Source organism: Megascapheus bottae, chromosome 17 (assembly GCF_031878675.1).
Source record: "Megascapheus bottae isolate mThoBot1 chromosome 17, mThoBot2.hap1, whole genome shotgun sequence".
Lineage (NCBI taxonomy): Eukaryota > Metazoa > Chordata > Mammalia > Rodentia > Geomyidae > Megascapheus > Megascapheus bottae.
In genome coordinates this window covers 12,758,765-12,772,241 of record NC_143525.1, presented here as the reverse complement: position 1 = coordinate 12,772,241, position 13,477 = coordinate 12,758,765, and the positions used below count along the sequence as shown (strand labels likewise).

The window sequence follows — 13,477 nt, the reverse complement described above, 5'->3', positions numbered from 1 at the left end:
CGCGCGCGCGGACCGGCGTGAGGACGGGGACGCGCTCGGACCAGCGTGAGGGCGGGAGCGCGCGGCCCGGGGAAGGCGCTCGAAGCCACCCAGCCGACTCGTGTTAAAGGGGCAATGCGCTCGGACTGACTGTGGGGCCCGCCAGACAGGGAGTTGCGGACCCCAGGAGGGTGAGCAGGCTCCGGGCCTTTCGGAGGGCTTTCCCGGAGCTTGAGGAGCCGACCAAGAGCCGTGACAAGCCCGGGAGGCAGGCCGGGCGTCAAGCCCGCGCACGTCGTCGCCGTCGGGGGCGCGCCCGGGGGGGCGGGGCCAGCGGTGAGGGTCCGGCCAGGCCTCGCCCCCAGGCGAGCCGCCCTTGGGCTCCTCCCTCCGCCTGAAGTCCCCCCGGAGCTGCTTCTTCCCGCCCCGGGCCAGTCGTTCTAGAATTCGCCAAGCTTCGGCCTCAGGTGCCAGGGGAAAGTGTTGGCGACCGAGCCGACAGGCCGGCGCTCCATACCTTCCCGGTTCTCAAGTTCCACAGCGCCGGGCGCCCCCGCAGCCACCTCAGGCCCGGATGCTTTCGCAGGCCGTAACTGCCCTCTTCAGGAGCGAGGACTGCTCCAGAGTCAGCGGGGGATGGGGGCGGGCGGGGGGGGGGGGGCGGCAGTCTAGAGTACCTTAGACTGACCCCCACCTAGCACGGTCCCACCACCTCGGGGCCGCAGGGACACCCGTGGGTCTCTAGTTATGGCCTTAGCTTGGCTGGTCCACAGGTCTAGGCAGGGCCTGGTCCACCTGCCAAGCGTCTGTGCCGGCCTTAGGCTCGAGTCTCTGCGTCAGGCCTGGCCCTGGGCCCCAGTGTATCCCAGCCCCAGCCTGCCCCCATCATAGGGCCTCATCAACCCACTCAGGCGTCAGTTGACACCCAGACCTTACCTGGCGCTTGGTCCACTGTTGAGCATCCTAGCAGGCTTACTGAAGTCCTATCCCTAAGACCTCAGCCCCATGAGACTTCGGTCACCCCTTAGGCTCAACCGAGAACTAAATGCCCTTAAACTCCCCAGCTGCTCCCTGAGTTCTGCTGAGTCGCTCTGGCTCAGGACCTTCAATTTAGACTCCTCTTGCCCCTCTCAGCCCAACTTTATCCCTATCTGCCCAACTTCCCCTCTCCATTTCTTACACCCTATAACATAGCATCACTAGCCCAGCCTAGGATAAACCCAAAGTTTATTGAACTCAGATTTTCCATGTGCCTTTTTCTGTCCTTCATGCAGCTTATATGCACTCACTTATCTGGGATTTGTTTCTTTGTGTGTATGGTAGGGAGGGGCTTCTTCTGGGAATAAAACCTAGAGATTATGCATGCTAGGCAAGTGCTCTGCCATTCAGCTATACCCCACTCCCAGCCCATAATCTAGCTTTTTTTTTTCTTCTGCCAGTCCTGGGGCTTGAACTCACGGCCTGAGCACTGTCCTTGGGCTTTTTCCTCAAGGCTAGCACTCTACCACTTGAGCCACAGCACCATTTCCGTCCTTTCTATGTATGTGGTACCAAGGAATGGAACCCAGGTCTTCATGAATGCTAGGCAAGTACTCTACCATTGGCCTTGTTATTGAATTTTTTACATTTTTTTGTTTTTATCAGTCCTGGGGCTTGAACTCAGTGTCTGGGCACTGTCTCTGAGCTTCTTTTGCTCAAGGCTAGCACTCTACCACATTAGCCACAATGCCATTTCCAGCTTTTTCCGTTAATGTGGTACTGAGGAATCAAACTCAGAGCTTCATGCATGCTAGGTAAGCACTCTACCAATGAGCTACATTCCCAGCCTTTAATATAATATTTTTTAAAAAAGGGTTTTTTTTGTTTTTTGTTTGTTTGTTTTGCCAGTCCTGGGCTTGAGCTCAGGGCCGAGCACTGTCCTTGGACTTTCTCAAGGCTAGAACTCTACCACTTGAGCTACAGCACCATTTCTCACTTTTATCTAAGGATGTGGTACCTAGGAATGGAAATCAGGTCTTCATGCATGCTAGGCAAGCACTCTACCACTAGGCCAAACTCCCGGCCCAAGAGTAAGTTTTAGAAGCAGGAAGAAAAAGAGAGAAAGAGGAAAAAGGGAAGAAAGAAGGAAAGAGAGGAGAAAAAAAAGAAACGGATTCCTGGGTGAATTCCCAGTTGGATATCCCAATTTTCTTTTATTTATTTATTCATTTATGTTATTTATTTTAATATTAGGGCTTGAACTCAGGGGCTTGCATTGTCACTTGGCTTTTGTACTCAAGGATGGTGCTCTACCACTTGAGCCACACCTCCACTTCAGCTCTTTTGCTGTTTGAGATGAATCTCACAGACTTTCCTCCCCAGGTTTACTTTGAACTCAATCCTCAGCTCAGCCTCCTAAGACAGTACTATAGGCTTGAGTCAGCACCCCGCTCATTTTTCTTTTGTTGAGGTAGTGTCTTACTGTACAACCCAGGCTAGCCTTGTGCATGTGATTCTCCTGCCTTTGTCTCCTGAGAGCTGGGATTACAGACCCTGCCTGGCTTTTATCTTTTTGTGTTTTATTTTGTTGGGTTTTTGTTTGTTGGTTGGTTAGTCACTGGGCTTGAACTTCAGGCCTGGGTGCTGTCCCTGAACTCTTCTGCTCAAGGCTAGCACTCTACCACTATGGGCAAAACTCCACTTCCAGTTTTCCAGTGGTAAATTGGAGCCTCATGGACTTTTCTGCCCAGGTTGGTTTTGAACCACCATCCTTGGATCTCAGCCTCCTGAGTAGCTATGATTACATGAATGAGCCATTAGTGCCTGGCTTATCTAGTGTTCTTAATTCCCTCTCCTACCCCCACTAGTGTTCTTAATTCCCTCTCCTACCCCCACTAGCTCTAAGGTCACCTTTAGCTGCTGGATAAATGTACTGGCTGTGTATAATTGATTTCTCTGCTCACATATATATATATACATATATATATATATATATATATATATTGGTGCTTGAAGTCAGGGTATGCTATCCCTTAGTGGTTTTTTGTTGTTGTTGTTGTTTTTGGTTTTTTTTGCCAGTCATGGGCTTGAGCTCAGGGCCTGAGCACTGTCCTTGGACTTTCTCAAGGTTAGAGCTCTACCACTTGAGCCTCAGCACCATTTCTGGCTTTTTTTTTTTCTATGTATGTGGTACCGAGGAATCGAACCCGGGTCTTTGTGCATGCTAGGCAAGCACTCTACCACTAGGCCAAACTCCCGGCCCCTCCCTTAGTGTTTTGGGGGTTTTTTTGCTCAGGACTAGTGCTTTGCCACTGGTGTCCAGCCCTACTTCTGGCTTTTTGGTGGTTATCTGGCGATAAGAATCTCACTACTGGGACTGGGAGTTTGGCCTAGTGGTAGAGGGCTTACCTAGCACATACGAAGACCCAGGTTTGATTCCTCTGTACCACATACATAGAGAAAAGGCCGGAAATGGTGCTGTAGCTCAAGTGGTAGAGCTCTAGCCTTGAGAAAGTCCAAGGACAGTGCTCAGGCCCTGAGCTCAAGCCCAGGACTGGCAAAAAAAAAAAAAAAAAGGAATCCCACTACTTTCCTGTGCAGGCTGGATTAGAACCATAATCCTCCATCCTCAGTCTTCTGAGTAACTACGATTACAGGTATGAGCCACTGGCCAGACTCCACTGACCTTTACTGTAGCCATTCTTAGCTATCTTCTTCTTCCCTGTTATCAGTTTGTCACTCTGTCCACATTTAATGGTCACTAACCACTCATACCTAATTCACTTTATATCCCTAAATTCTGCTGTTTTTCTACTTGTTCCAACCACCAATTCTCCTTTTCCCTTTTTTTTTTTTGCCAGTCCTGGGACTTGAACTCAAGGCCTGAGCACTGTACTTGGGCTTTCTCAAGACTAGAGCTCTACCACTTAAGCCACAGGACCATTTCTGGCTTTTTCTATGTATGTGGTACCGAAGAATGGTGAGTGCTAGGCAAGCACTCTACCACTAGGGCAAACTCCCAGCCTCTTCTTTTCCTTTTTATAATCCCATATTACCATCAAGTCATGTAACTATGAATTTTACTTATTATATGTAATATTTACCTTCAGAAAGTTGGTTGCAACCTCTTTCTTGTGTATTACTATCTTTAACCTTGAATGTCCACCTAACAGTCTAACACTAATAAATCTCTTATGAGAATTATTAGTTTTCTTTCTATTTCAGGAGCCACCCACTCTCTTTCCCAGTCTCTAGATCTGTTTCTGGTCTCCTCCATCTCAACAGCCACTGCATGAATGAATGACTCATTATCCATTATCTTCCTAGCACCAAGAAGAACATTTAGTCCAGCTACCCAATCCAATTCAGTCATGCAGGTACAAGAAGATGGAGACAACCTCATGCCTTTTGCCAAGTGAGTCCTCTTTACTGGTGGAGAGAATGGGATAGAAGGAATATGCTTAGGTTCTTCTTCAAGATGATCAGGAAATAAGAAACAGGAAGCCCAGTGTCTGAATTCTAAAAGTTGACAAGTCATCCAGTTCATTCAACAAATAGCTCATACATGTAATCTCAGCTGAGGTCAGGAGGATCTCACTTCAAAGCCTGGCCAGGAAAAAAAGTTTCCAAGACTTCATCTCAACCAATAGAAAACTCAGCACAGCCAGGTGCTGGTGGCTCATGTCTGGTAGTCAGTAGGCTAAGATCTGAAGATCAAGTTCAGATCTGAGAATCAAGGTTCTAAGCCAGCCTGGGAAGAAAAGTCTGACTCGTGTGTGTGTGTGTGTGTGTGTATGTGCACGTGCCAGTGTGCCAGCCCTTAGGCTTCAACTCAGAGGCTATCATTCCACCACTTGAACCACAGCTCCACTTCGGCTTTTTGGTGTTTCATTAGAGATGAAAGTTTGAAAGTTTCACAGACTTTCATGAGTTCAAGCCCCAATACCCCAGTGGAGGTATGGGTCAAGTGGTACAGTGCTAACCTTGACTGAAAAGGCTCAGGCACAGGGTCCAGGTCTTGAATTCATGCCCCAGTAAAGTCCCCATTTTGATATCTTTTTGTCATAGGAACATGAAACAGAATAATGTAACCATGAGGAAAAGTAAAGTCAGAGTGTTAGGCAGAGGCAAGATCATAGAAAGCCTTAGAGAAGAGTTCAAATTTTATTGCGAGATAGTAAAAAGCAACATGAGCTTTTTTTTTTTTTTGCCAGTCCTGGGCTTGAGCTCAGGGCCTGAGCACTGTCCTTGGACTTTCTCAAGGCTAGAGCTCTACCACTTGAACCTCAGCACCACTTCCGGCTTTTTTCTATATATGTGGTACCGAGGAATCGAACCCGGGTCTTCATGCATGCTAGGCAAGCACTTTAACCACTAGGCCAAACTCCCAGCCCCAGCAACATGAGTTTTTAAGAAGGGAAATGACACGAACAGATTTTTTTCTCTTCAATCTTTTTCCTTCTTTTTTTTTTTGTCAGTGATGGAGCTTGAAATCTGGGCCTGGGCAATGTCACTGAGCTCTTCATCTTAAGGCTAGGGCTCTTTGAGCCACTTCCAGTTTTCTGGTAGTTAATTAGAAATAAGAATCTCATGGCTTCCTGCCCAGGCTAGCTTTGAACTGCGATCCTCAGGTTTCAGCCTCCTGAGTAATTTGGTCCACACATCCAGCTCATAGTTTTCATTATGGGAATTTTCCGTAATAGTCTCATGAACTAGGTTGTACCCTTTTCAGTTAGCTTCAATAATTATCATTATTCAGGTATTTTACACATCAAGCTCCCACTCCCCAGATTGTTTTTAAAAGTGTATTTCCAATCTTGTATCACATTTCACATTATCTATTCTGTGTGTGTGTGTGTGTGTGTGTGTGTGTGTGTTAGAGCTTGAACTCAGGGCTTAGATGCTGCCTTTTAAGTTTTTTGCCCAAGGCTTGTGCTCTACCAGTTGGGCCATATCTCCACCTCTAGCTTTTTGGGGTTAATTAAAAATGAGAGTCTCATGGATTTTTCTTGCATGGATTGGCTTTAAATCTTGATTCTCAGATCTCAGCCTTATGAGCTAGAATTAAAGAAATGAGCCATTGGTGCCTGGCACATGATCACATTTTTGTTGTTGTTGTTGTTGTTTTTGTCAGTCTGGGACTTGAACTCTGGGCTTGGGCACTGTCCCTGAGCTCATCAGCTCAAGGATACCACCCTATCCCTTGAGGCACAGAGCCACTTCCAGTTTTCTGGTGGTTAATTGGAGATAAGAGTCTCATGGACTTTAGTGCCCAGGCTGGCTTTGAATTTTGATCCTCAGATCTCGGCCTCCTGAGTAGCTAGGATTATAGGTATAAGCCACCATACCTGGCTACATGATCACTTTTTTTTTTTTTTGGCCAGTCCTGGCCTTGAGCTCAGGGCCTGAGAACTGTCCTTGAACTTTCTCAAGGCTAGAGCTCTACCACTTGAGCCTCAGCACCATTCCGGCTTTTTTCTATGTATGTGGTACCGAGGAATTGAATCCAGGTCTTCGTGCATGCTAGGCAAACACTCTACCACTAGGCCAAACTCGCAGCCCCTCTTTATCACGTTTTTAAGAGACTACTTTTAATGATCTATGAAGAAGAGATTATGGAGGACAAGGGACGAGGGGGAGAGGAACAGGCAGAGACCATTACAATAGGCCGGGAAGAAGATTACCCATAATATTATGGTAGAAATGGAAATGGTGAAAAGCAGTTATATTTTGGGTATTTTTCAGATATAGAACTAACAAGACTTACTGATGTAAAAGTTGAAGATAAGGGATATGAGATTTTTGTTCCCAGCAGCTGAGTATCTGGAATGCCTTTAAGCCAGATGAGGAAGGCTAAAAAGATGTTGGGTGGAGCTTAAAGGGGAATCAGGGCTATAAATAGAGATTTAGGTATATCAGCATACTGGTGATATTTAGTGTCATAAAAGTGAATGAGATCGTCCAAATAAAGAGAGATGGAGATGGGGAAAATAAAGAATATCCTGGACATTCTAGTTAAGAACCCAAGAAGGGCTGGGAATGTGGCTTAGTGGTAGAATGCTTGCCTTAGCATGCATGAAGCCCTGGGTTCAATTCCTCATTACCACATAAACAGAAAAGGCTGGCAGTGGCACTGTGACTCAAGTGGTAAAATACTATCCTTGAACAAAAGCAGCTCAGGAACAGTGCCCAGGCTCTGACTTTAAGCCCCAGGACTTCCCCCTCTCCAAAAAAAGACCGAAACCCTCCCTATCTCCAAGGATATTAACTCTTGTTTGGGTGTTTAATTTTTTTTTTTTTGCCAGTGCTGGGCTTGAACTTAGGGCCTGAGCACTGTCCTTGAGCTTCCTCAAGGAAGCACTCTACCACTTGAGCCACAGCACCACTTCTAGCTTTTTCTCTGTATGTGGTACTGAGGAATAGAACCCAGGGCTTCCTACAAGTACTCTATCACCAGGCCATTAACTCTTTTGAGATAGAGAAACAAAGTAGGACTAGTCAGAGATTCTCTCTCCTAGATTCTTCCATGGACCTAAGGAAACCCTGTATATCATCCTCTTTTTTGTTGTGGTTTGTGCCAGTTCTGGAACTTGAACTCAGTACCTTTTGCTCTTGCTTCATGTTTCGCTGAAGGCTGGTATTCTGCCCCTTGAGACACACCTCAAGAGCAGTTCCAACCACAATAATCACCTTGCTATTCTGAACAGCTTGAAATACTCCTGCCTTATGACCAACCACATGTTCTGTCTTCTCTTCTTCCTAAGGCAAATATTTTGACTGCCTTAATTCTACTCAAAATTATAGAATCTAATACTTCAACATCCTACCTCCTTCTATTCACATACTTTATATTTCTTTTCCCCACTTTATCTTTATCTATAATGTACTGCAAGTAGTAGAGCTTGAACTCAGGGCCTCTCACTCAACTCAGGGAATCTCACTGTCAGTGTTTCTACTCAAGGCTGGTACTCTACCACTTGAGCCATACCTCCACTTCTAGCTTTTTAGTGGCTAATTGGAGGTAAAAAAAATCTCCTGGACATTTCTGCCCAGAGCTCACTTCGAAGCTTAATCTTAAGATCTCAGCCTCCTGAGAATTACAGGCACGAGATGCCAAACCTAGCTGGTCTTTCTTCTTTTTCTTTTCATTTTTTGTGCTGGTCCTGAGGCTTGAGCTCAGGGTCTAGGTACTGTTCCCTAAGCTCCTCTAAGCTAGTGCTCTACCACTTGAGCCACAACTCCACTTCTGGCTTTTGGGTGGTTAGAGGTAAGTCTCACTGAATACCCTGCCTGGGCTGGCTTTGAACTATGCTTTCCAGATCCCAGCCCTCTGAGTAGCTAGGATTACAGGCATGAGCCACTGGCACCCAGCACTAGGATTTATTTAACAACTCTGCTTTCCAAATGTGTTCTCTGGCTATCAGGTATAGAAGATTGAGAGGCAGTGAAATCTAAGGCTTCAACAATAACTGATATCCTATTTTACCTCATCTCCAATCTCAGCTCAAATCAGAGGCTTCACCACCTTCCTCATCTTAAGTGGACAGGGATAGGTGGGACACTGAATCCTGGGGTGAGTAGATGATGTCACACAAAAGTATGGTGTGAACCTACTATCTTGTTATCTTAGATGTTCCAAAGTGGTCAGCCGATCTACACCCCTATCCCTGCCTTCCCAGAGCCTCAAACCAATGGACCAGCATTATGGTGATGTCTTTTGGGAGAACCTTAGCCAAAGTTCCAGGTGAGTAATGGAGAAAGTTAGGAGTAATTGAAGGTGGGGAAAGTGAGACTGTAGTTTTTCTTTTCATGTGCATTCATAGGGCGTAAACTCAGTTCACAGGCTCAGCAGTAAAGCTACACTTGAGTTATGCCTCCAGTCCTGGGGTTTTGCTAGTTAATTAGATAGTCTCTTGAATTTATCTGCCTAGGCTGGCTTCAAATTTCAGATCTCAGCCTGCTGAGTAATTAGGATTACAGGCATGAGTCACTGGCACCTAGCTTGAGCTTGTACAGTTTTTGTTTTTGTCAGTTGTGAGGCTTGAACTTTGAACCTGGGCACTGTCCCTGAGCTCTTCAGCTCAAGGCTAGTGCTCTACCACTTGGAGCCACAGTGCCACTTCTGATTATCTGGTAGTTAATTGGGGATAAGAGTCTCACAGACTTTCCTGCTTGGGCTGGCTTTGAACTGCAATCCTCAGATCTCAGCCTCCTGAGTAGCTATGATTACAGGCATGAGCCACCAGTGCCTGGTGAGCTGTAGTTTTTTTTTTTTTTGCTTTGTTTTGTTTATTGCCACTCCTGGGGACTAAACTCAGGGCCTGAGTACTGTCCTTTGGCTTTCCTCAAGTATTCTACCACTTGAGCCACAGCACCACTTCTGGCTTCTCTATGTATATGGTACCTACCGAGGAATGGAACCCAGGTCTTCATGCATGCTGGGCAAGCATTCTACCACTAGGCCAAACTCCTGGCCAAGCCTGTACAGGTTTTAACTATAAACCCTTATGGCAATAGACCTATTCTGGAGATAATTCTTTACTGGCTGATAGACATTGTCGTTCCTAAGACCAGACAGGTAGTAAGAGAGGTCATCAGAGAAGAATCTGACTGTTATCCCCTTTTTATACTTCACAGCCCCAACTGGATGGAGGAACAGTACATTCCACCCAAGTTGGTATGATGAGTTTGCCCTTTTTTTTTCTTTTTTTTTTTTGCCAGTCCTGGGGCTTGAACTCAGGGCCTGAGAACTATCCTTGGGCACTTTTTGCTCAAGGCTAGCACTCAGCCACTTGAGCCACAGCACCATTTCCTGTTTTGTTTTGGTTTTCTATGTATGTGATACCGAGGAATCAAACCCGGGTCTTTGTGTGTGCTAGGCAAGCACTCTACCACTAGGCCAAACTCCTGGCCCTGAGTCTACCCTTCTATACTTTGTTAAAACTATACCTACTGTTTTCCCGGCCCCAGCTGTCATTTTTCTTTCTCTCTGGTGTTTCATAACCAGTTCACTGACCTGTGCACTGGCCTGCTTTTCTGTGAATTTAGCATCATGGTTTCCAGAACACAGCTTGACTTCCCAATTCCCGACTCCTAAGTTCTGTCCAAGGTCCCCTAATAAACGCTTTAGCTCCCTTTCCTCATTCTCTGGCACAGACAGGCATTAGTTGCTCCCAGCCTGGCTTATACCCTCCTGAGGAACTACCTCCTCCTGAGATACTTTGCAGAAGAAAGAGAAGAAGGCTGCATTTGGAGAAAATACACCAGAGACCCGGGGGCATCCCAGCCCGTGTGAGGGCTGTCACTTATCACCTGGAGGACCTGCGAAGGCGTCAGAGAACCATCAATGAGTAAGGGGAGACATGGCATCAGGGCTTTGGAAGCCAAACAGCATTTGAGGGCAGGATGGTTTTTACAAAGTAAGGTTAACAGCTTTGAGGGAATTGGATGTTGTTTGGGAAGTAGCCTGTGGTTTGGTGCAATTTAAACATGATTTCTATATTTTGGAAGAAACATGGAACTGAGGGATAGAGGACAAGCCATAGGAGCTGCAAGGAGTAGAAACTTGATTAATGACAAGAGGAAAGTACATCACAGAACTAGAAACTAGTGGTCATCTCCGAGTTCCTAGATTACAAATACTTCTGTCTAGGGGAAACAAAAAAATAGTCCTGGTGAGTTGGAAGTCAATGCTTAAATCCCAGCAAGAATTACTTCAAAACTGAAGGGTAGGGACTGGGAGTTTGGCCTGGAGCTGGGAGTTTGACCTAGTGGTAGAATGCTTGCCTAGCATGCACAAAGACCCAGATTTGATTCCTGGGTACCACATACATAGAGAAAAGGCATAAGTGGTGCTGAGGCTCAACTGGTAGAGCTCTAGCCTTGAGAAAGTCCAAAAACAGTGCTCAAGCCCTGAGCCCAAGCCCAGGACTGGCAAAAAAACAAAAGCAAAAACACTGAAGGGTAAGGGCCAAGAGTGTGACCTAGTAGTAGGGTGCTTGCCCAGCATGCACGAAGCCCTGAGTTCTATTCCTCAGTATCACATACACAAGAAAATCTGGAAGTGATGCTGTGGCTCAAGTGATAGAGCACTAGCCTTGAGCAAATTAAGCTAAAGGATAGTGCTCAGGCCCTGAGTTCAAGCCCCAGGACTGGCTAAAAAAAGAAAAAACAGAAGGGTAAAGAATGAAAAAACAGAAAGTCTGACTTTCAGTCAGGTAGGTACTTTTCTCCTAATCTTTACAGGTTGAAGAAGGCTCAGTGGGGCAGCTGCAGGGTTGCATCTGAGGCCCTGCTGCTTGAGGCAGAAGGCTGTGGATTCCCTGGCCCCACTGAAAACTATGATCTGGAAGCAAAGAAGGCGACTTTTCTACAGGAACAGAGCCATTCTATCGATCCTGACAGGGCCCAGGTATGCTGGACAGGAGCTTGATTGGGGGGTAGAAACTGATGGGGATCTTTAAAATAATTTTTATTGTTAGACAGGCACGGTGGCTCACACCTGTAATCCTAGCTACTCAGGATCTGAGGATCAAGGTTCAAAACCAACCTGGGCACTAAAGACTGAGAGACTCTTATCTCCAGTTAACCACTAGAAAATGGGAAGTGGAGCTATTGCTGAAGGGGTGCAGAGCTAGCCTAGAGCTGAAGAGCTCAGGGACAGTGCCCAGACCCAGAGTTCAAGCCCCATGACCAAAAAAAAAATTATTGTTATTATAAAGGTAATGTGCAGAGGGGTTACAGTTTCTTACATCAGATAATGAGTACAATTCTTTTTGAGCTTCTTTCTTCACTCTCTCCCAGTTTTCCCCTTCCCCCTACTTGATGTGGATCTTTGGTCTTGTGTGCACATAGAAGCCAAGAGTCAAACTGGATAGATTTGAAAGAATAAAAAATAAAGTAGGGAAGCCAGATGCCAGTGCCTCATGCCTGTAATCCTAGCTACTCAGGAAGCTCATATCTCAGGATCTTTGAAGCTGGCCCAGGTAGAGAAGTTCCTAAAACTTTTTTTTTTTTGTCAGTCCTGGGGCTTGAACTCAGGGCCTGGGCACTGTACTTGGGCTTTCTTAAGGCTAGAGCTCTACCATTTGCGCCACAGCACCATTTCTGGCTTTTTCTATGTATGTGGTACCCAGGAATCAAATCTGGGTCTTTGTGCATGCTAGGCAAGCACTATACCACTAGGACAAACTCCTGCTCCCCTGCGCCCCACCACACTCTTTATCTCTAACCACAAAATTGGAAGTGGAACTCTGGCTCACAGTGATAGAGTGCTAGCCTTGAGTACAAAAGCTCAGAGACAGCACCTAGACCCTAAGTTCAAGCCCCATAACCAACTGTAAATAAAGTGGGAGCTAGGCACTGGTGGTTTATGCCTGTAACCCTACCCACTCAGGATGCTGAAGTCTGAGGATCATGGTTCAAAGTCAACCGAAGCAGAAAAGTCCACGGGACTTATTTCCAACTAGCCACCAACAAGTCAGAAGTGGAGGTGTGGCTCAATGAGCACCAGCCTTGAGTGAAAATGTTAAGGGACAGGGCAAATACCATGGGTTTTCAAGCCCCAGTTCTGGTACACACGTGCACATACCAAGGACCAGAAACTTATGAGACTGGGGACCAGGAAATCTAGAAGGAACCTAATTTTTTCTTTTTTTCCTTTATTTTTTGTCAGTCGTGGGACTTCAACTCAGAACCCGGGCACTGTCCTTGAGCTCTTCAGCTCAAGGCTACTGCCCTACTCTTTGGGCCACAGCGCCACTTCCAGTTTTTTTGGTGGTTAACTGGAGATAAGAGTCTCACAGTCTTTAGTACCCAGGCTGGCTTTGAACAGCGATCCTCAGATCTCAGCCTTCTGAGTAGCTAGGATTACAGGCCTGAGCCACCACGTTCAGTAGAACCTAATTTTTTTCCCCCCAATGTTTTCGTTCATGATTTTAATTTGTCTCAACAGCTGCTTTGGTCTCCCTGGAGCCCTCTGGACCATGAGAGTTTCGGTGCCTCTGGGAGGTTGAGCTCTTTTTCCTGCAGCGTGGTTACAGCCAGAAGGAACCCCGTTTACAACCTCATGGAGATGGAGCCTGAGGAGTAGAAACCATCCAAACTCAGCAAGTTTGTGCTGCCTCCTGAACCATGATCAGTTCCTTCACCAGCAACGCCCCACTGCTGACATTCATGTTCTCTAGGCCTTCACAACCCCCCCTCACCCCTATGGCCCCTCAGCTCCGCGTTTTTCCGAGGTCCTTCGATTATTAAAGCAAGCTAGCTAGTGCAGCCTTTCTGTGTGAACCGGTGATAGGGAGGGGAAGGGGGAAGGAGGGCTCCGCTGCGGTCACTGCCTCCTGGAGGACCCAGCTGTGGTGACGTCGGGCAGGGTCCTCTGTCTGCGAATCCAGCCCGAGGCCAGCCAAGTTCTGTCCGGGTCCTGCGCTCTTCACGGGACCCTCAGACCCCGCCATCCTCCCGGGCCGACCAGCTTCCTCGTGGGGACGGGGCCCCCTCTACGCCGAGGCCCGTCGCA

General features: G+C 46.9%; 1 protein-coding gene across 3 annotated transcripts; it reads left to right on the top strand.

The window, feature by feature from the left end:
* Window positions 1-378: 378 nt before the first annotated feature.
* On the top strand, window positions 379-13,230 carry Inca1 (inhibitor of CDK, cyclin A1 interacting protein 1). 3 transcript variants are annotated; one of them, XM_090349823.1, is made up of 8 exons: window positions 379-446; window positions 1,472-1,564; window positions 4,285-4,372; window positions 8,588-8,701; window positions 9,595-9,634; window positions 10,114-10,307; window positions 11,203-11,368; window positions 12,911-13,230. In XM_090349823.1, exons 2-8 carry the CDS (start codon window positions 1,558-1,560, stop codon window positions 13,046-13,048), a joined length of 747 nt encoding a protein of 248 aa, XP_090205949.1. In that variant the 5' UTR covers window positions 379-446; window positions 1,472-1,557; the 3' UTR covers window positions 13,049-13,230. The 3 variants fall into 3 exon arrangements, with proteins under 3 accessions (XP_090205949.1, XP_090205948.1, XP_090205947.1); XM_090349822.1 differs by lacking the exons at window positions 1,472-1,564; window positions 12,911-13,230 and adding an exon at window positions 1,624-1,772 and having other exon boundaries at window positions 11,203-11,401; XM_090349821.1 differs by lacking the exon at window positions 12,911-13,230 and having other exon boundaries at window positions 391-446; window positions 1,477-1,564; window positions 11,203-11,401.
* Window positions 13,231-13,477: the final 247 nt, after the last annotated feature.